General features: G+C 39.5%; 1 protein-coding gene and 3 long non-coding RNA genes across 11 annotated transcripts in view; 2 read left to right on the top strand and 2 right to left on the bottom strand.

The window, feature by feature from the left end:
* The window catches only part of LOC111096426, an 84,210-nt gene extending 69,953 nt beyond the window's left edge, over positions 1-14,257 (top strand). The window contains exon 7 of the long non-coding RNA XR_005354048.1: positions 14,102-14,257. This is a non-coding gene — a long non-coding RNA (uncharacterized LOC111096426). The remainder of the gene's footprint in view (positions 1-14,101) is intronic.
* A 3,281-nt stretch (positions 14,258-17,538) lies between these two features.
* On the bottom strand, positions 17,539-18,869 carry LOC111096425. The gene is made up of 2 exons (XR_005354043.1): positions 18,249-18,869; positions 17,539-18,110 (listed from the first exon to the last, which is right to left on the bottom strand). It is a non-coding gene; the product is annotated as an uncharacterized LOC111096425 (long non-coding RNA).
* NAA35 (N-alpha-acetyltransferase 35, NatC auxiliary subunit) overlaps positions 18,701-20,600 on the top strand; it is a 107,724-nt gene continuing 105,824 nt past the window's right edge. For 2 of the 7 annotated variants that reach the window (XM_038526913.1, XM_038526918.1), the window contains exons 1-2: positions 18,911-19,047; positions 19,943-20,071. In XM_038526913.1, the coding sequence (XP_038382841.1) occupies positions 19,948-20,071 (124 nt within the window). In that variant the 5' untranslated portion in view covers positions 18,911-19,047; positions 19,943-19,947. Of the gene's footprint in view, positions 18,824-18,899; positions 19,179-19,370; positions 19,396-19,942; positions 20,072-20,600 lie in introns of those variants that run through there. The other 5 variants (XM_038526916.1, XM_038526914.1, XM_038526915.1 and 2 more) reach the window with 5 other exon arrangements.
* The window catches only part of LOC119870816, a 38,159-nt gene continuing 37,342 nt past the window's right edge, over positions 19,784-20,600 (bottom strand). For both annotated transcript variants that reach the window (XR_005354045.1, XR_005354044.1), the window contains exon 2: positions 19,784-20,105. This is a non-coding gene — a long non-coding RNA (uncharacterized LOC119870816). The remainder of the gene's footprint in view (positions 20,106-20,600) is intronic.

The raw sequence follows: 20,600 nt of genomic DNA, 5'->3' as shown, positions 1-20,600 counted from the left end.
AAGGAACATTCATTTGCAGAGGTGTCAGTATAGCCCTGAGGAAGCAAAGTATGCTTTCATTAGCGTGAAACTTCCCAAAGATAGGCATCAGCCTCACCTGGAAGGCTTGTTAAAACAGATTGCTGGGTTCCACTCCCAGAGTTTTCAATTGAGTAGGTCTGGGGTGGTGTCTGAGAACTTGTGTTTCTAACAAGTTCCCAGATGAAGCTCAGGCTTCTGGTCTGGGAAGCACACTCTGAGAATCACTGATGATACACTTAGACAAGAGGCAGGAGTTGGGTGGAGGGGTGAGAGAGCGCCTCCTAGAGGAGAGGTGCATAAACTTATGGATACTTAGGGCAATTGTTTTTCTTTTAGGTCTGGACATTAATATGCAACATTGGCTTTTTTTTTTCTTCTTCTTCTTCCCTCTTGTGATAGCTTCTCCACCACCACCCTTTACCTCCCATTAGCCTATTTCTGGCTCTGCTCTAGCAAATAATCAGGCTTCAGCCAACTTTGGCTTTCTCTAAGAAAATTGAGCTTTCAAAGGGTGGGTTTCACTTCCAAATGGTAGAAGTTTGAGAAAACTGAAAGTGCAGAGGAAGCTTCTATTTCACAAGTAGAGTTTAGCATGTAGAGTGAGGAGTAAGCTCCAGTGACACAGGTGGAGTATATAGGAAGGAAAAAAAATTAATGCAAAACTTTAAGAAGATAAGCAAAGTGTGTGTGTGTTTGTGTATGAATTATCTAGTGGTGAAGATTATTAAGTAGCCCTAATGCTTTGGGTAAAATAGAATATTTAAGACTGCTGTGTCTCAGTAATGTTTAAAATATTGAGTGAACTTCTCTAGGCCAAGAAAGAGAACTCATTCATGTTTTGCCTGTGACTTGTTTTCTCCTTTCAATGACCCAAGTGTTTGCAAAGGAAACAGAATTGGGTGTAGCAGTTCTTAAAGCCATTGCTATTAAATAATCTAGAAACATGGATATGGAAGTAAATAACATAACAATTTGTTAATTTCTCATTCTTTCCCCTAAATTGCCAAGAGACTATACTGTAGACAGCCAGACAACTGTCTCCAAGTCTCCTTACTCCTGCTCCTGGGTGCCTTTTGGTGTTTCCTAAAGGAAAAGCAGATGGAGCTTAAGGATCAAATATCACTATGATCACTAATTTTATGTGTCAACTTGACCACAAGGTGCCCAGACATTTGATCAAACATTATCCTGGTGTGTTTGTGAGAGTATTTCTGGATAAGATTAACATTTGAATCAGTAGACTGAATAAAGGGGATTTCCTTCCCAAATGTGGGTGGGTGTCATCCAACCAGGTGAAGGAATAGAACAAAAAGGCTGACCCCCTACACGTAAGGGGAAACTCTTTCCACCTGACTGCCTTCTAGCTGGAATATCAATTTCATTGCCTTCGGACTCTAATTGAAATATTGGCTCTTCCTGAATCTCAGAGCTGATGGGATGACACCATTGGCTCTCCTGGGTCTCCAGCTGGTCAATTGCAGGTGTTGGAACTGTTAGCCTCCGTGATTGCACCAGCCATTTTCTTATAATTTATATACATACACACCCTACATCCTATATCCTACTGGTTCTGTTTCTCTAGAACACCCTAACTGCAGATGGTCCAACCACAACACAGCCTGGCCATAGCCACTTTTCTGAGGGCACCTGGTGAGGAGGCCAGCAAGAAGAAGGTGCTTTGAGCTCAGTGATTTCTGCTAATGAACTGGTCTTGAAACAAAAAGCTGAGCTTTCTCTTCAGTATATTCATGATTATCTAGGCTAATCTGTACTTTAGGTTAGACCTAGGCTAGATTAGCTAAATTTACAGAAGAATTCATTGGTTTGGTTCCCCCAACTTGTATGTGACAATTTTTTTTTTCTAGAGCAGTGGATCTCAAGCTTGACTGCCCATCAGAACCACCTGGAGGGTTTCTAGAAGTCTCATTACCCTAATGATACTCAGAACAAGTAAAACAATCTCTGATGGGAGGGCTTGGATATCCATATTTAAAGTCCACTGGGTGATTCCAATGTGCAGCCCAGGTTGAGTCTCTGAATCCAGAACACCCCAAACTTTGCTAGAAATGAAATATTATCTAAATTACAGTTATGAGTCCCAGTGTTCCTTTGGTTGTAGTATATATATATACCTGACAAAATGGGCTCAGAAAAACAATACATGTTTAATGACTGATTCTTCCTGACAGAACGCTATGCCATTTTGTAGAATAAAGTTTATAAGTACCTTGATGATACCTCATTTAATTCTTAACCTGAATCTAAGAGATGGGTAGTATTATGACCACTTCTAATACTGAAGCCTGTATATAGTGTGACTTGAAGTTCATAGAGCTAGTAAGTGGTGAAGTCAGAATTAGAACTCAGGTGTTGGTGGATCCAAATTCAGATTCATGCCTACCTCCTGACCCACCTATCAATATAGAAAAACAGTATGTTCCTCTGTGACCTGACAAATCACGGTTTTCACTTTGCACTAAACTGTGGATGCCTACTGGGAGTCACATAATAGGTAATGTAATATATGGCAATCCTCAGAATTAATGGGTTATTTGCAAGTTAGTAACCTAAACCTCAATTTAAAGTAACTTAAATGAAATTTCTTAAAATAGGCATGTTCAAAATACTCATTGAAATACTACATTTGTAAAACATTCAATTGCTGCCAATTTTCAGACTTTTTCTTTCTCGAGAATTTGTCATGTAGGTGTCACATCATATATATATTTTAAGATTTATTTGACAGAAAGAGCACAAGCAGAGGGAATAGCAGAGGGAGAGAGAAGCAGGCTCTCTGCTGAGCAGGGAGCCCAATGCAAGGACCCTGGGATCATGACCTGAACTGAAGGCAGACACTTAACTGACAGAGCCACCCAGGTGCCCTGAATATGCTCCCTTTTTAAAAAATTTGACTCTGTTTTATGATACAGACATTCAGCCACCCAGGCATCATTTTAAACAGAAATTGCCTTCCCTATCTTGATAATCTATATTTTCATTCTGCTTGGCTCTTGATTGTCAGCAAATACAAAATCAGTCCTTATATATTTACCATCTTTTTATTATCATTAGCTCTTTCTGCTCTTTCTCTCTTATTCTGAGCCTTTCCTGGGACTGGGGGAAGAGTATCTCACTTATTACTGTGGCTTCAAGGGTATAGAAAAAATGTTCTCATTTGATATTTGATAAACCTAAGAAGTAATTTTACAGAGGATGAACTTGAGGTTTGGACAGGAAAAGGGATTTTACTACTTAGATATTTAGCTGGTAATGGCAGAACAAGAACTCAAGTCCAGACTCATGCAGTCAGTCCTAAGGACCATGCTATCACCACTGCTTACCATTCAAGATGATCCCCAAACCTACATTTCCAACTCTTCTGATTTTTCTCTGATCCTATCTGACTTTCAGATCCTATTGTCTTCGGGACTTGCCTCTAACTCAGCCTGAGTGCTTCAATCCGCACAGATTAGATGGGTTGTACTAGTATGTAATCCTTTGACTTAATTTCTCTATCAATGTTTTTTTGTTTCTTACTGCCAGGTATGGTACTAATCTTGGATGAGATACCATATGGTGGGTGACATTAGCCTAAGACCAAGGCTGACATAGATACTACAGGATTTTACAAGGTGCTACTTGAAGGGTTTTATGGGGCTCCTCTGGAGTTAGTTGTCATGATTATCACAGTAAGTAGCTAAGCTATAGTGACCAGTGTTACATACTTGACCAGAAACTAGGTACCTGTTTTTATTTATTTATTTTTAAGACTTTATTTAAGAGAGTGAGAGCAGAGGGAAAGTGAGAGGGAGAAGCAGACTCCCTGCTAAGCAGAGAGCCCAACATGGGGCTCTGTCCCGGGACGCTTAGATCATGACCTGAGCTGAAGGCAGATGCTCAACTGATTGAACGACCCAGGTGCCCCTAGGTTCCTGTTTTTTACCTGCTCCATGGTCTCAGTGGAATCCCAATGGGCCTGACTGGCAGAGAAACCAGGTAATCAGATAAATTCTTTCACAGACATTCAAGGTCTGTTTCTGGATCACCGATACAGTTTTGCCTACATTGATGGCCAGCCATATGGGCATGTTCTGGCCCACCAGGCATGAGAGAGAGCAGAGGCACCAGCCAGGTACAACTGTACTTCATTTTTCCCCCCTTATAAAAACTCTGAATTCTGACCTCTGGCACTGTATCGATGAACACTCCCCGCTGCCCCCCACCTATCTGAACCTTGGCATCCTCTGAGGTATTAGGCTAGGCCATTTCATCTTCCAGGAAACCAACCAATCCAGTGAGCTCAGATAACTTCTGTCCCAAGAACAGCTCCAGTGTAAGAAGACACCATGGATGATTATGCTGTACTGGAAAGCCTGCTGTACATGGTCATGAGCTCTGGAGGTTCACGTGGGGCCATGAAGAAGTGCTCAGCTTTACAAGTTGCCTTTTCTTTACCACCTGACGATTGAAAATCAGTATATGGCTAGTTACCTGGAATTAATGAAATACTATTGCTAACAGCAATGTTTCTGGATCTTGTGGTTGGCCACAAATTATGCTACCTTACAGTACTTCTGCTTCAAGGAGTGTAACTATTCCAGAAATGTGGGTTCTGACCAATCTTAAGTTCTCTGACAGTTTACTTAAATTACAAAAAATTTTTATATATCATAAATTTTATTGATTTTAGGGGTATACTTCAATAATCATTAAAAAAACTTTTAGTTGGGAAACCATCACCACAATCAAACATTTTCATCACCTCCACATGATCCCTCATGAACCCTTGCAAGTCAGTCTTCATTCCCACCACATTACCCCCAATTTTGTAAAAAATAGCTTTATTGAGATATAACCCACAAACCATACAATCCATCCATTTAAAGCATACAAGTCCTTGGCTTTTAGTACGTCCAGAGTTGTTGTGATTATCACTATAATCAATTTTAAAACATTTTAATTACCTCTGAGAAACCCTGTACCCCTTAGCAATCACCTGCAGCCCTCTATCTCCCGCAACCCTCTCTCTCCCCCGGCCCCAGGCAACCACTGATCTACTTTCTACCTCTATAGATTTGCCTACTCTGGATATTCTGTGTTAATGGAACACTATGTGATCTTTTGTATTTGGCTTATTTCACTCAGCCTAATGTTTTCAAGCCTCATTCATCTTATAACATCTATGAGTACCTCATTTCTATTTATAAGACTCCATGGTGTGGGTATACTACATTCAGTTTATCAATTCTTCAGTTGGTGGGCATGTGGGTTGTTTCTACCTTTTGGCTATTATGAATAATGCTGCTATGAACATCCAAGACCATGTTTTTATGTGCATATAAATTTTTATTTCTTTTGGTAGGAGCAATTCTAGGAGAAGAATGGTCTCTTTATGTTTAGCCTTTTGAGGAATTTCTAGACTGTTTCCAAAGCAGCTGTACCACTTTACATTCCTCTCAGTAATATAGGAGGGTTCCAGTTTCTCTACATCCTTGCCAACATTTGTTATTATCATTCACTTTTACTGGCGTGAAGTAGTATCTCATTTGATTTGCATTTTCCTGATGGCTAAAGATGTTGAGTGTTTTTTGGTGTGCTTATTGGCCCTTTCTGTACCTTTCTTGGATCTTTGGTCTATTTTTATTTTTTAAAAAGATTTTAATTATTCATGAGAGACAGAGAGAGGCAGAGACATAGGCAGCCTTCCTGTGGGGAGTGTAATGTGGGACTCCATGTCAGGACCCCGGGATCACGGCCTGAGCCAAAGGCAGACACTCAACCACTGAGCCACCAGGTATCCTGATCTATTTTTAAATTGTTTCTTTTTATTGAGTTGTAATAGTCCTTTAGATGCTCTATATACAAATCCTATGTCAGATAAATGACTTACAAAAATTTTCTTCCATTCTTTGGGTTGTCTTTTTACTTTCTTCAAAGCCTCTGCCACTACTGTGGCACTTTACTTCATTCTGGCTCCTTTTATAGTTGTTAGCTTGTAACTGTCTTCCTTGAAATTAGAAATCAATTGATGGTCATATCTTTTTTTTTTCTTTTTGATGGTCATATCTTTTAGTATATTCTCAGAAACCTAGATTGTTCTTTGCACATATACAAAGTATCCTTGAGAATTGAGGTCTGAATTATAGGTTCTATTAGCTGAAGAACTTCAAATGACAATCCTAAAGCCAGAGATTTTGTTTTCCAAGTAAAGGTAACCCAGCCACTTTATATCCAGATAAATGAATGAACACAATTAATTCTATCCATTAACAATTATTCTCTTTAACTGAAAAATAGCATTGCTATAACAGTCCAAATTTCTAAAGTCCTAAAAACCCATTTGTATTGCCAAACATATTCTAGAACCAACATGATAGCGATGGTTCAGTTTACAATTCTGGGATCAAAAGCCATTCGAATTTTTGAAGAAGCTTAATGCTAAGAGTATACTAAGTACATCATAGGCCCACGAAACCCTTGATCTGGATTGGCCTGGGAATTGAAGCACCATTCATCACGTTATTTCTATGGGAAAGTATATCACAGCATTGGGCAGCATCATAAACACATCTGTCTGTGTAAACCCATTACAGACCCAGAGATCCCTGATTAGCAAGCCTGAAGTTAAAACAGGATTTGGAATATAAGGAATATCTCTCACAAACCACAGTAAAGATTAGTTTTTCCTAAGTATGGAATATATGAACGGAATTTAAGATTCCACTCAAATACCAGTCTCAAGAAACTGAACATTTGAACAGTATCAACTGTAAAAATGATCTTGAAGATTATGCAGTTACATGGGCACATGCTTATAAGGAGAAAAACCTAGGATATGGTATGTTAATACCCTATCATACATAGCCCCCCTAACAAAGGGAAACAACTACAAATTCTGAAAGAGGAAGGAAAAATAACTAGAAGTAAAGAGACCAAAATGCTAATAATAGGGCACCTGGTTGGTTCAGCCAGTTAAGCATCTGCTTTCAGCTCAGGTTATAATCCCAGGGTCCTGGGATTGAGCCCACCTCAAGCTCCCTGCTCAGTGGGGAGCCTGCTTCTCAACCTCCTGCTGCAGCTCACGCTGCTTGTGCTTGCTCACTCTTTCACTCACTCTCTTGCTTTTCTGTCAAATAAAGTCTTTAAAAAACCAAAAAACCCAAAAATGCTAATAATCATGTTGGAGTAGAGTTCATTTTCCTCCTTTCATTTCTTCTGAATAATCTCTAATTATATTTACTTTTATAATAAAACACCAGCATAATTTATCCTCCTGAATTGTAACTTCTGTGAGAGTCAGGATTTGTTGGTCTTGTATACTGCTGAGATGTTGCCCCTGCATAGGAGAGTACTTGGCACAAAAAAGGCGCTTAATAAATACTTGCTGAGCTATAGAAGTAATCAATAAAAGTTTCAGAACTGAAAAGTAGAGTTGGGAATGCAGGACTTGATAACGAAGTAATTTTTCTTTGTATTTGTCTCATGTGGAATAAAGAGAAGCCATTACCATGTGAAGATTCAAGGAATCCTACAGTTTCCACAAGTCTATGTTGTATGGAAAGACTGCAAAACATGAATGTACTCTGCCATTAGGACAAAAAGGGTGTGCAGAAACGAAAGTTCTATACAAAATCCCTAAGAAATAGGCTTTTTTTTTTTTTTTTGCCTTGCCCCATCTACTTTAATTTCCAGAAAAGATGAGCAAATAATTAAAGAATAGGGTTCCAAATACCTTGCAGATTTCTTAAATTGCCTCTTCTACTGAAATATGTGTGTGTGTAAAAATGGATCTCATAGCTTAGACTCTTCTGAAAACTAGAAGTTATGCTGCTTCAAATTATTTACTATAAGTGAAGATTTTTCAATACTTATGTGCTGGCATTATATTATAACATGAATTTCAGATTTCATATGTTGGTATACCTACAGAAATCCTAATTCTTGAATCTCCCTAAAGTGCAAAAGGCTAGAGCAATACTTGAAAAAGTTATTAATCACGGTTTGTACCAGATAAGCTATTTCTTCCCCCTCCACACTTGCCAGTATATTTTATCTGGGTTATTTTCAAATTATTTTGGTAATCATTTGGTAAGAAAGGTTGTTAGTTTTCATTTTGCATACTTTAATAACTGCATTCAGTTTTGAATAAATCCTGTTCTTAGTTTTAACTTCACATTATATATTTTCACTTAATACCAACAAATGTTCTTTTCCTTTGTCCAAGCATATTTTAAGAATAACTGGCACAGAAAGATGGAAATATACCATTCTATAAATAACAAAATTCTCCTGATGATTCTCTGCATTTGAGTTGCCCAGACTTTTTTAACTTTGGCAGAGTTCTCCAAGGACTTCAAATACTTAGGGACTGTGCAGATTAATGTAGCATTTCATATTTTCGGAAAGGTAAACATGATCATTTATAGCTCTGTAAAAGTCATGTCCAAAGGATAAAGAGAAATTTGCAAGATCGTGTCTCATGTAAGCATCTATATTTTGGTTCAATTTAGCTTAGAATAAAAGTGGTTTTATGTTTTATTTTGGGCCGACAATCATAAGAGGCTTACTATAAATCTTCGAGCACCTGAAAGCTGTTCTTTAGACAACTGAAATTAATTTTTTTCAGCTACATTGAGTACTTGTAAAGTTCAGAGGCTGAAGCATTAGTTCCTTAATAGTTTTATAAACTCAACTCAGTAAAATGGATTTTTAAAGAGATGGGAGTATAAAATAAAGGTACTTTTCCTCATAATTGTTTAAAATGGGATAAGTGGCCATGAATCTGAGTGTGACAAAGTGAAGTAGTGGAACTTCACTTTCAGTATGAAGGAGTCTTCTAGACAACCTAGTTAAGTGGTACTGAATAACAAAAATATCAGAAAAATGGAGAAAATTTATGTTATGCAATTTTACAATACACTAGAATGGGTTCTCAACAACCTATAAATAATGTAAAGCCATTGTCTTACAAATGAGGACACTGGAATTTAACATGTTTAGGAGACTTGCTTCAGATCTCTTAGTCATACATTTATCCAATCTTTCATTTTTTAAAAAAGATTTTATTTATTTATTCATGAGAGACAGAGAGAGAGGCAAAGACACAGGCAGAGGGAGAAGCTGGCTCCATGCAGGGAGCCCAACGCGGGACTCAATCCTGGGTCTCCAGGATCAGGCCCTGGGCTGAAGGCGGCGTTAAACTACTGACCCACCAGGGCTGCCCTCCAATCTTTTCATTTTAACAGGAAGTATTAACTTCCATAAAATGAACATGAATAGGCACACACTCACAAGAACAAAAGGAATGAATGGAGGAAAAGCCATATCCTTGGAGACAGAAAGCACATGAATGGGGGCACTGACTTGGCAGACCTAAGAAAGTTGGATCATGAGCTAGTGGCAGGGAAAGCCAAAAATCCACCCATTTTGTACCACAGAAATACCTAGAAAGTCTAGATGCCTTCAGAGATAGAAACTAGGGTGAAGCTAAAGACAGGGAACTGTGTTTCAGAAGCACTAGGACCTGACATCTCAATTCTGTATGTTTCTGATGACCTCTCCTCCATTCCTGTAGAGGATTAGAAAGGGTAAAGGGGAGAACTTTCGGCAAATAGAGGCTATCACAGAGTAGAGAAGGGATCCTGGAACAGATGGGGTTGGGGCAGGGGGCGGTGGATAATTTATGAAAAACAAAGATTAAATGAAAATGTTATAATAGATGTTGAGATTCTCCCTCCTTTATCTCCTTCCTCCACTAAATGGCTGTTCAGTTAGCAGTTCTTTGAAGAAGAGTTACTAGGTTCCACAGCTCTGGGGAAGCCTTTCATAGACAGTTTATGTGAATGATACTCCTGGAGATGTGCATGAAGGCCCTGGATCAGGAGCACCTTTGTGAAGAAATCAAACCAGCCCAAGACACACACCCCAAAATAATCATGTCAGAAATCCACCAACAAAATGGGCCAGCTAGTTCTCCTATTAGTGAAGACAAGCTTTTTCAACCCCTCCTGGGAACGTAGAGCCTTCGATCTGCTCTTTGAGATCCTGTGCTTCAATAATGAACCTCTAGCCAGGAATCACCATATTGAAGAAACCTCTGATATGAATGACAGACTGAAATAATTAGGAAAAAAAACTTAGAAAAAATAATATATGCAGGTAGAAGACAATTACCATTAATGTTATCAGAGATATGAGAAAATAATACATATATAGAAAACAGTATTCTGTTATGATAAGAAACAAAAGAGACCTTGAAAATTAAAATGATAGCAAAGAATGATAGTCACTTGGGTGGCTCAGTCCATTAAGTGTCTGATTCTTGGTTTCAGCTCAGGTCATGACCTCAGGGTGGTAGGATCAAGCCTTGCATCAGGGTCTATGCTCAGCGGGGAGTCTGCTTGAGGATTCTCTCTCTCCCTTTACCCCTCCCCCTCACCCCCCTCTCTAATCTTTTTAAAAAATGTGATAGCAAAAATGAAAACTTAACAGAAAATTTGAGAGATAAAGCTGAAAACTGTAAATAAAGCAAAAACAAATTTAAAAATTTTCCCATCCCTTTATGAATATAGAATTCTCTTAAAAAATTAATGAGTGCAAGAAATCTGACATCTGAAGAATATTTCTAGAAGTTGAGGACAGAGGGAAAAGGGCAGGATATAATAAAACACAATTTTAAGAAAATTCCCTAGAGATGAAAAATGTGTATTTTTACTTCAAAGGGTCCACTTAATGCCTGGAAAAATATATGAGAATTAGATAGATTTATGCCTTAGTACATCATCCTGAAATTTCAGTCCTTTGGGATACTATCTGATTATTAGCCAGTAAAGTTAAATACATAATACATTGGTGACACCTCGAAAATTTAAACACTCTGGAATGAAGTTGGATCAAGGGAGAATTTAAAAGAGATGGAATTGAGAAATCTACAGAAATAGGAATATGTGATAAAACCCAGAGGAGGAAATTGTATCATCTCAAATGTCCTCATTATTAAATACAAACAATGGAAACTAATCAAATACAAAATTAGGAAAGGACTACCAAAAGAGGCTGAGAAGGCATTAATAAGAATGAAATAAGAAATTAATTATAAAACATACAAAAAGGTCAACTTAAAAAAAAAGTGGTCTTGGAAAAAAAAAGCACATGGAAAAAATTGTATGAGTTAAACTTCTTAAAAGCATGATGAGGGAAAAAAATCAACAACAAGGTCAGAAATCACAAAGGAGAAATAACCACAGATATGAATTGAGATTTAAAAGACTCGTGAGTGGAAAAATACTTGTATGTCTGAGTGTTCTGTAATAATTTTCATTAAAGTGAAAGACATTCACAATCCATCTTGAAGTTAAAAAAAAAGGTACAGTGAGAACTCACTTTCAATACACAAAATAAGACAAAATATATGCATGGGCAAAATGAAGAAACAGTACGAAAAAAGGCCATCTCTTGGCCTGGGATTATGGGTGATTTTCTATTAGTTTTATAATAAGAAATAAACCTACTGGTTATTTTACGAATATTTTAACAGACATTTAAAAAAATTTAGGTCACTGAACAGTAACTGTTTCATGTAACATTGAGGGGAAGATAATTTTAAATGTCCCAATTTTACTTTGTGGTTTCCACATAAACATGTTTTATTTTGTAGCAACCGACTTGTTGCAGTGTTTCATGTAATTTAAATGGCAGGGTGTTACAAGGTGGGGGAGGAGGAGTAAAGTATTCCCCAAACTGAGAGTTGCTTTGAGACTGGAAAATGAAGCAGGAGACTCCATTCAGTGTACACAAATTCTACCCAGGGTAACTTACTAAGAGGGGGTATGGGGCGGAGGATGATCCATGGCAGCTGCAGAATTGTTCTCCAAAAAGTCCAGACCTGAGTCCACAGATTTTATAGAGGGAAAAGACACACAGAAGGGCATTGGAGTGAGATCAAAGTGTTCAGAAGTACCTACCTGACAGCTAACCTTCAATCAGATCTTGCGGCACCATCTGGCTGCATCAGGAAGGGGAAAGACTTGGTTGTCTCTAACAGAGTCCTGGGAAGCCAAAGCAAGCCTCTCCCCTTTCCTCGCTTTAGGAGGCATTACTAAGGTATGTATGTTTATCTCCCAGGGGCCTGGTATGTAGCCCCAAGAGAAGGGAACATGAACAAGAGAGAGGGCCAAAGATGGAGTCAGTATTGTTAGCACTCCTACACACTGGGACTATGGTAATACAGCACAGTAAAGATCATTTTCTTCTTTGATGAGCTAAAGAAAGCCATTAGGGATGAACAGTTGGCTCTTAATTTCTTTATTAAAGGAAAACTTTATTGTGAAAACATTAACTATACAAAAATAGAATAATACAATGAACTCATATCTATCGCCATCTTCTGCAATTATCAATGTGTATTATTCTCTCTATCCATTTATCCCGAACCCACTGGATGATTTTCAAACAAATAGTAAGCATTATACCTTTTCGCTTATCTTTTGCTATATTTTATAGTTCAGTATGGATATCTTTTAAAATTTTTTTTTAAAGATTACTACAATGTCACTATCCTAAAAAATACTAATTTCTGGATATCAAGTATCCAGTCAGTGTTCAAGTTTGCTCAGTAATTTCAAATTCTTTACAATGTATTTCAATTAAGACCTGTTTATCTAATTCATAAGGGTTCTTTTTTTCAGTATTTCTTGATTCTTTGAATTTCTTTCCCAATTCATTAATTTCATATTTTGACTGCAATTGATTGGTGTTTGCTTTGCTCATTTCCTTTTTGATAGGAGTTTAAGAGTTTCAGTATCTATGGATTAGACAACTCATTAAGCGAATGTAAGAAATTTACATTTTTAGTTAATTTTTTTGGTCAATATTTTTTAAGTAAAAAAAAAATCACCTGATAAAGTGTGAAGGAACTGTTTGAAAATCAATAATAAAAAGGAATTGTGGAAGATTTTCTTTACAAAGAAAATGATATTATAAATTACATTATATGTGTGTTATTAAAAGGATAATTGAGAGTTGACATCTCTCTCAGATTCAGTGAACCACTCTCAGCTTTTCTCTAGCTTTGATCTTTATTTTCAGAGCATTTCACTAGGTGCTCTTCTTCCATTTGATCTTGAAATGTTTGGCTTCCTCAGGACTCAATGTTGAGTTTACTTCCCTCTTGACACTGTCTTCTTATGAGATCTCAATAATAACCCATGGTACTAAGTGACATCTTTGTTGATAAATTTCACCAAAAAATATTTTCATGTAGCGAGTTTAAACAACCAAAAACAAAGTAGCAAAAGACAAATGATGCCCTGGCTTAAAAAATTACAACTTAAATCATAGAGAGTTAACATAGCTTCTTAAAAGCAGAAAAGAAAATAACCAGTAATCCTACAGAAAAATATGTTAGAGGTAAAAGCAGACAGATCACAGAAAAAGATGTAGAATTCACTTAAAAAGATAAAAAGATATTCTACCTCACTCGTGATAAGAGAATGCAAATTAAAATTACACTGAGATGCCATTTTTATCACTTAGCAGTCTGGCAAAATTCTGAAACTTTGACCACATACTATATTGATGAGGCTATGGGAACGTGAGCACTCTTACATGCTGCTGGTGGACAATAAAAAAAGGAATAAATAAACAAAAAAAAGGAACACACTGAGTAGAGGGGTATCTGGCAATGTGAAAATTACGTATGTATGCATACTTAGACCCCAAATTCTATTTATAGGAATTTAGCCCTAAGATACACAGGCAAAATTGTGAAAAGGCATAGGCACTGAGCTATTCATGGTAGCACTATTTATAACGGCAAAACCTTGGAAACAACCTAAATGTCCATCAATAGAGAACTGGTTGAATAAATTATGGTATATTCACTTAATGAAGTAGGAGGACTATCTTTTTAGACTATCAATCCAGGACACAGCCATATTAGGAAAAAAGCGATAGACATGTGTTACCACTTTAACATGAAATTATGAGAAGTGGATGTTTATTTGAAACTGTTCTGTATTAATTTTCTGTTACTTTTTAAAAGTCTTTCTTAAAAAATATCTTATTTTTATTTATTTGACAGAGAGAGAGCACATGTGCACACACGAAGTGAGAGGGACAGGGATAGAGATCCCAATATGGGACTCCATCCCAGGACCCTGGGATCATGACCTGAGCTCTAGGCAGATGCTTACCTGACTGAGCCAACCAGGTACCCCTAATTTTCTGTTACTTAAGTGCTATTATTTAAACAAAACTATAGAACTAGTTAAAAGTGGCAATTAGTAGTGATTAATACAAAAACTATGTGAGAAAAATATATTTATAATATTTATACATTATAAACATTATACAGAGGATAATTATACATTATCTCCTAATACTAAAGTTTAACTTTTTTTTAAAGATTTTATTTATTTACTCATAGACACACAGAGAGAGAGAGAGAGAGAGAGAGAGAGGCAGAGGGAGAGGCAGGCTCCATGCAGGGAGCCTGATGTGGGACTCGATCCCGGGTCTCCAGGATCACACCCCAGGCTGCAGGCGGTGCCAAACCGAGGCCCTAAAGTTTAACTTTAAAAAAAAAAAACTTCTGGGATCCCTGGGTGGCACAGAGGTTTGGCGCCTGCCTTTGGCCCAGGGCGCGATCCTGGAGACCCGGGATCGAGTCCCATGTCGGGCTCTCGGTGCATGGAGCCTGCTTCTCCCTCTGCCTATGTCTCTGCCTCTCTCTCTCTCTCTCTCTCTGTGTGACTATCATAAATAAATAAAAATTAAAAAAAACAAAACTTATTAGATTACTCTGTATTCTTATTTTTTCCTTTTTTTAATTGAACTATAGTTGAGACCTAATGTTATGTTAATTTCAGGTGTACAGCGCAATGATTTGACAAGCCTATATATTATGCTATGCTCACCACAAGTGTAGCTACTACCTGTCACCATATAATGCTATTCCAATACTATTGATTGTGTTCTTTGTGCTATACCTTTTATTCCCATGACTTACTCACTCCATAACTATAAGCCTGTGTCTTCCACTTCCCTTTACTCATTTTGCCCATCCCCCAGCTCTCTCCCCTCTGGTAATTGTCAGTTTGTTCTTTGTATTTATGGGTCTGTTTCTGCTTTTTGTTGGTTTATTGGTTTGTTTTGTTTTTAGATTACACATGTAAGTGAAATCATATGGTATTTGTCTTTCTCTGTCTGACTTATTTCCCTTACTATAACATCCTCTGGGTCCATCCATGTTGTCACAAATGTCAAGCTCTCATTTTTTATGGCTGAGTAATAGTCCTTTGTGTATATGTATGTGTGCGTGTGTGTCACATCTTTATCCATTCATCTGTAGATGGATACTTGAGTTGCTTTCGTATCTTGGCTATTCTACTGTGTATTCTGAAGAGGCATAAATGTAAGACTTTTAAAAAGGGTAATAAAATATAGTAGAACTGATATTATATATATATTATAATATAATATATATATTATAAACTGATATTATCTATACTTAATTAAACAGCTCCATGCTTCTTTTTGTCTTGTGGCACAGTAGTATATTTTTACTCTATTTCCTTTTTTGAAAGCATTTTTCTGAACTGTCCACAGGCTTTCAATTTCTCTTACGTTGTGGTAAAACTGAATATAGTCAGACTTAAAGTTCACTTCAGTAGCTCTGCTTTTATCAAACCGATGCTCCACTGATTCCTGGTATCAGTGCCAAATGATGACATCAAGCTAAATTTCCTCTTAACATTAGTGTTTAGGCATAGAATACTTAGGATTTTATGAGTCAAGATTTAGACTCGTAAGATTCTTTTCCAGCTGGTCAAAATGCCTACCTCCTCCCTATCTGTAGGCATGTTTATGTAGAACAACTATTTGTCCGTCAGGTCCTTTGCATTAATTTATTCATCATGTAGCCTAATCTCTAAAACACCAATCATTTTTTAACACTATGAAGCATAGGAGATGTCATAGATTTAACCTCTCTTTCTCAAGGAATATGGTTTCAAAGTGGAGAGGTAATTAGAACTTGTAAAAATAAACTTGAATTTCAGAAAAATTACAATTTTAGTACAGAAATTAAGAAAACTCTGTTTCACTTGGCTGGTGTTTTTGTTTTTTGAGTTCTGAAGTAATCTTATTTCCAAAAATTTGGGGGTTTTTTGTTTTCTTGCTGTATCAGTTTTTGTTACAATCTACATACAATACTGAATAACTCAGATGCAGTCAGTTCATCCTTTTCTAGATTTCTAATGGCTTCTGCAAAAGTTCATCAAATAATTTTGGAGAAACAATATAGAATTGCTTTATTGTAATTCTTCCCTACATTTTCATCCTCAGTGCACTTAGTGAGCACCTACTATACGCCAACCACCACCCTGAGTGAGGTAGCTGTGATCAAAATTGGCAAAGCTCCTGCTTTTATAAAACCTATTATTCTGTAAGAGACATACAGATGTATTTTTTGCTTTTTAAAAAGCAATTCTAGGGGTGCCTGGGTGACTCAGTAGGTTAAGCATCTGCCTTCAGCTCGGGTCATGATCCTGAGGTCCTGGGAATCAAGTCCCACTCCCCAGGCTCCTTGCTCAAAGTGGAATCCACTTGTCCTTCTCCCTCTGCCCCTCTTCTCATGCTCTTTCTCTTGTGTGTTCACTGTCTCTCAAATAAATAAGCAACTATATTTAGGTTTAAATTGCAGGCAGTAAAATGGACACATCATAAGTGAATGAATTTTTACAAATGTATGCACTCATCTAATTACTACCATAATCAAGATCCAGAACATTTTTTATTTTTTATTTTTTTATTTTTATTTTTATTTTTTAAATTTTTATTTATTTATGATAGTCACAGAGAGAGAGAGAGAGAGGCAGAGACACAGGCAGAGGGAGAAGCAGGCTCCATGCACTGGGAGCCCGACGTGGGATTCGATCCCGGGTCTCCAGGATCGCGCCCTGGGTCAAAGGCAGGCGCCAAACCGCTGCGCCACCCAGGGATCCCCAGAACATTTAATAATAAGATTTTATTTCTTTTACTCATGAGAGACACAGAAAGAGGCAGAGACACAGGCAGCAGAGGGAGAAGCAGGCTCCCTGCGGGGAGCCTGATGTGGGATTTGATCCTAGGACCCCGGGATCATGACCTGAGCCAAAGGCAGATGCTCAACCACTGAGCCATCCAGGTGCCCCACATTTTTCTTTTTTAGAGTTTCATATAAATGGAAACATAGTCATTTGCTTCTACTCTTGATTTCATTTGCTCAACATAATGTTTTTTCAGATTCATGTTTTTGCATGTCAAGTAGTTCACACCCGTGTTTTGGTAATTATTATTACATTGTACAGATAAGCCACAGATTGTTTATCCATTCACCAGCTGATGAATATTTAGGTTGTTTCCTGTTTTGGATTACTAAAAATGAAGCTACGAAAAGTAATGTACAAGTGGAAATGATATGGGAGAGCTAGGTTCTTGTCTCATGGGGTCAAAGAATGAATCTTGCTGACAACGGAGTGTGAGTAAAGTGATAGAAGTTTATTAAGCAAAGATACAGACAAAGCTCTCAGAAGTGAGAATGGATCCAACAAGGTTGCCCCTGAAGGGTTTTTTGGCTGTTTTTTTACTGAGAACCTAACCAGGGAGCCTATGGCTTTGGGTTTCTTCATGCTTTCTTGAGTGAATGTCATATGGCTGTTTTTGGGTCTGGTGAGTTTCTGTGATTGCTTGGTAACCATCAAACGGGAGAGACTCCCTACATTTTAGATCTAGGGAGCCTGATTTTTTTTTTCTTTTCTATTTTTACTGTCTTAATCTATTTCCTTGGGATGGGTAGGAGCCTGACTTTGGGCCTTTCCCTTATTTTTCCCTGCCTAGCTTCATCTGCCCCTAACTCATTCCGACTTCAGAAACGTTTTCATAGGACAGTCCCAGTGGTGCAGTGGTTAGTTCCTGCCTTCAGCCCCGGGGTGTGATCCTGGAGACCGGGGATCAAGTCCCACGTCGGGCTCCCTGCATGGAGCCTGCTTCTCCCTCTGCCCGTGCCTCTGCTTCTCTCTCTGTGTACGTCTCTGATGAATAAATAAAATCTTAAAAAAAAAGAAACATTTTCATATTTCTAAGAAAATACCTGGGAGTGAAATTGCTGGATCAAGTGATAGTGTATGATCGATTTTCTGGTAAAATACAAACTCAATCAAAGTGACTGCACTATTTTACATTCTTACCAGCAACAGATGAGAGGTCCAGTTGCTCTAAGTCCTTGTCAACATTTGGTGTCGTCTTTTAAATTTTGGCCATTTCAATGGAAATGTAGTAGTAAAGGTGTTTTCTTATTCCTGCCATTCTACTTACATAATACCACTCTAAAATGGATCATGAATACATTTTAAGAAAAACTTAAAACGTTTACAAGTCTGAAAGAAAATGGCTTGGTTGACTGCATATATTTTGTTTCTATTTTCCCTCAGGAATCCTCCAGGCTCTCTAGGACGCCTGAATCCTGTGTCAGGCCGCACTAGCTCGGTGAAACTCACACTCAGGCTTTTCTTGCACGGACACAACTGCCAAGGTCTACAAGGACTTTCCCGGGTCTTTCCCGCCTTACCGTCACCTTTCTAATAATTTCCCAGGGAGCCGCGCGGGGAGGGGCGGGGCTCAGACCCCCCCCAAGCTCCACCCCTCCCCGGGACCCGCCCACCACCCGGGAGTAGGCTTGAGGCAGGGGAAGGAAGGTAGCTTCCGGTCTCGCGATTGGCTCTAATCCCGCGAGAAGAGAAGACGGCAGCCATCGGTGGCAATGGTGAGGGAGGGGGTGTGGCCGGGGCGCGCGAAGTCCCCAGGAGTGAGGGAGAGGGGGCGGGTCGCGCGCACCGGGCGTACGCATGCGCGCACGGGGCGGCCGGGCTGGGCTGAGAGGGGAGGGGGCGGCGGCGGCGGCGGCGGCGGCTGAGGCGGCTGAGGCGGCGTCGTTATTTCCGCGGTCTGGACGGTGCGTGGCGGCGCGGGTGGCCACGGGAGAAGTAGGTAGGGACTGCCGGTGCAGAGCCATTGACTCTCCCTTCCTCCTGCGTCCTAGAGCCGCAGCCCCCCGCGCGTGTGGCGGACCCTGGGGACGCCAGGTCACCCTGCGGCCCCGGCCTCCCGCCGCGCTTCAGGTAGGAGCTGCAGGCTCTCCGGTGTCCGCTGCCCGCCGCCCGCCGAGGCCCCGGCCTTGCCCGGTGTTGCCCGGGCGACGACCCGGCACCGGGCGTGCCCGCCCTCCCGCGCGACGACAGCTCTGTCCTTGCTTCCGCGCCCTGTGGGGCCGGGGCCGGCGCCGGGCCCGGCCGGGCTGACCCGGGGAAGGTGGTCGTGGGGCGGGTCCCGCCTCAGGTGCGCAGCCGCTCTGGGCCGGGCGAGTAGGTGCCCTGCGGGGCGCTCCCGCCCTCGGTGCCCGCCGTGCGAGGCTGTGCGGGGTCCTGCCGGGCCCGGAGAGCTCCGGGCACGTGAGGGACCACCCTGACTCAATAGTTGCCTCGTGGGCCCCGGGCTGCGAGAGGCGGCTCTGAAGAGTGCCTTCCTCATTTGTGTCCGGTGTGCAAAGTTGAAAGCTCTGGAGTTCATCCTGCTTGGGCCAGTGGTGGGGGGGTGGCTTCTGATTTTTTTCCTTGGATGGTGGGAAGGCAAGCTCTTAAAAGCCCTTGTAGGTGCTCGGCTATTAGTAAATAAGCAGCAGTGCTTTTAACGTAAGGTTTAATTGCGTTAAGGTTTTTTTATTTTATTTTTTATTTTTTTTATTTCCCAGTTGCCACTATCAAACTCCGATGAAGTCTGGCAGTTTAGTAAGACTTCCATCCAGGACTTGAGTGAACACACATGGCTTGCAAATAGTCTTGCCCTGAAAGCCACAATCTCTTTTACACCAGTGTTAATTTTATAGGCATTATGGTCATGAAAGCTTCTGTAGAAGATGATGATTCAGGATGGGAGCTCAGTATACCAGAAAAGATGGAAAAAAGCAATACAAGCTGGGTGGACATAACCCAAGATTTTGAAGAAGCTTGTCGAGGTGAGTTTGAATTCTTGGGTTAGAAATTAACAACCTGGGAAAAGGTAAAATAAAATCTTGTGATTTGTAGACTCAAACGTAAGCAACAGGTAAGTGTGGTTTATCAAGTTTGTTAACCACACTTATTCATTCCTTACCCTCTTAATAATTTTAACTTTCATTTAAAGCCAGTATTTGATAGTGCATGAAATACAGATGTTGAAGCAGTTGCTTCAGTTTTTCTAGCCTTAACAGATGAGAGAGTACATGGCAATAATTTCAGACTGTGCAAACATGAATTGTCTTGACCTAAAGATGGTGGACTATTATATGTTTGAGATTTGTAAATAATCAGATCACATTATTTCCTGTCTAAGAGCCTGTAGTGGCTTCCTGTTCAATATAGAATAAAATCCATATTCCATCCCCGTGGCCTGTGTGGTCTGATGCCTGTCTACCACTGACTTCATTTCTGTACCACTGCCCAACTAGGCTCATTATGTTAGTCACAATGTCCTTTCTATGCCATTAAGCTCACCAGGGCATTTTC

The sequence above is a fragment of the Canis lupus genome, chromosome 1 (assembly GCF_011100685.1).
Source record: "Canis lupus familiaris isolate Mischka breed German Shepherd chromosome 1, alternate assembly UU_Cfam_GSD_1.0, whole genome shotgun sequence".
Lineage (NCBI taxonomy): Eukaryota > Metazoa > Chordata > Mammalia > Carnivora > Canidae > Canis > Canis lupus.
The sequence above is the reverse complement of the archived record's forward strand: the minus strand, read 5'-3'. Positions and strand labels throughout refer to the sequence as shown.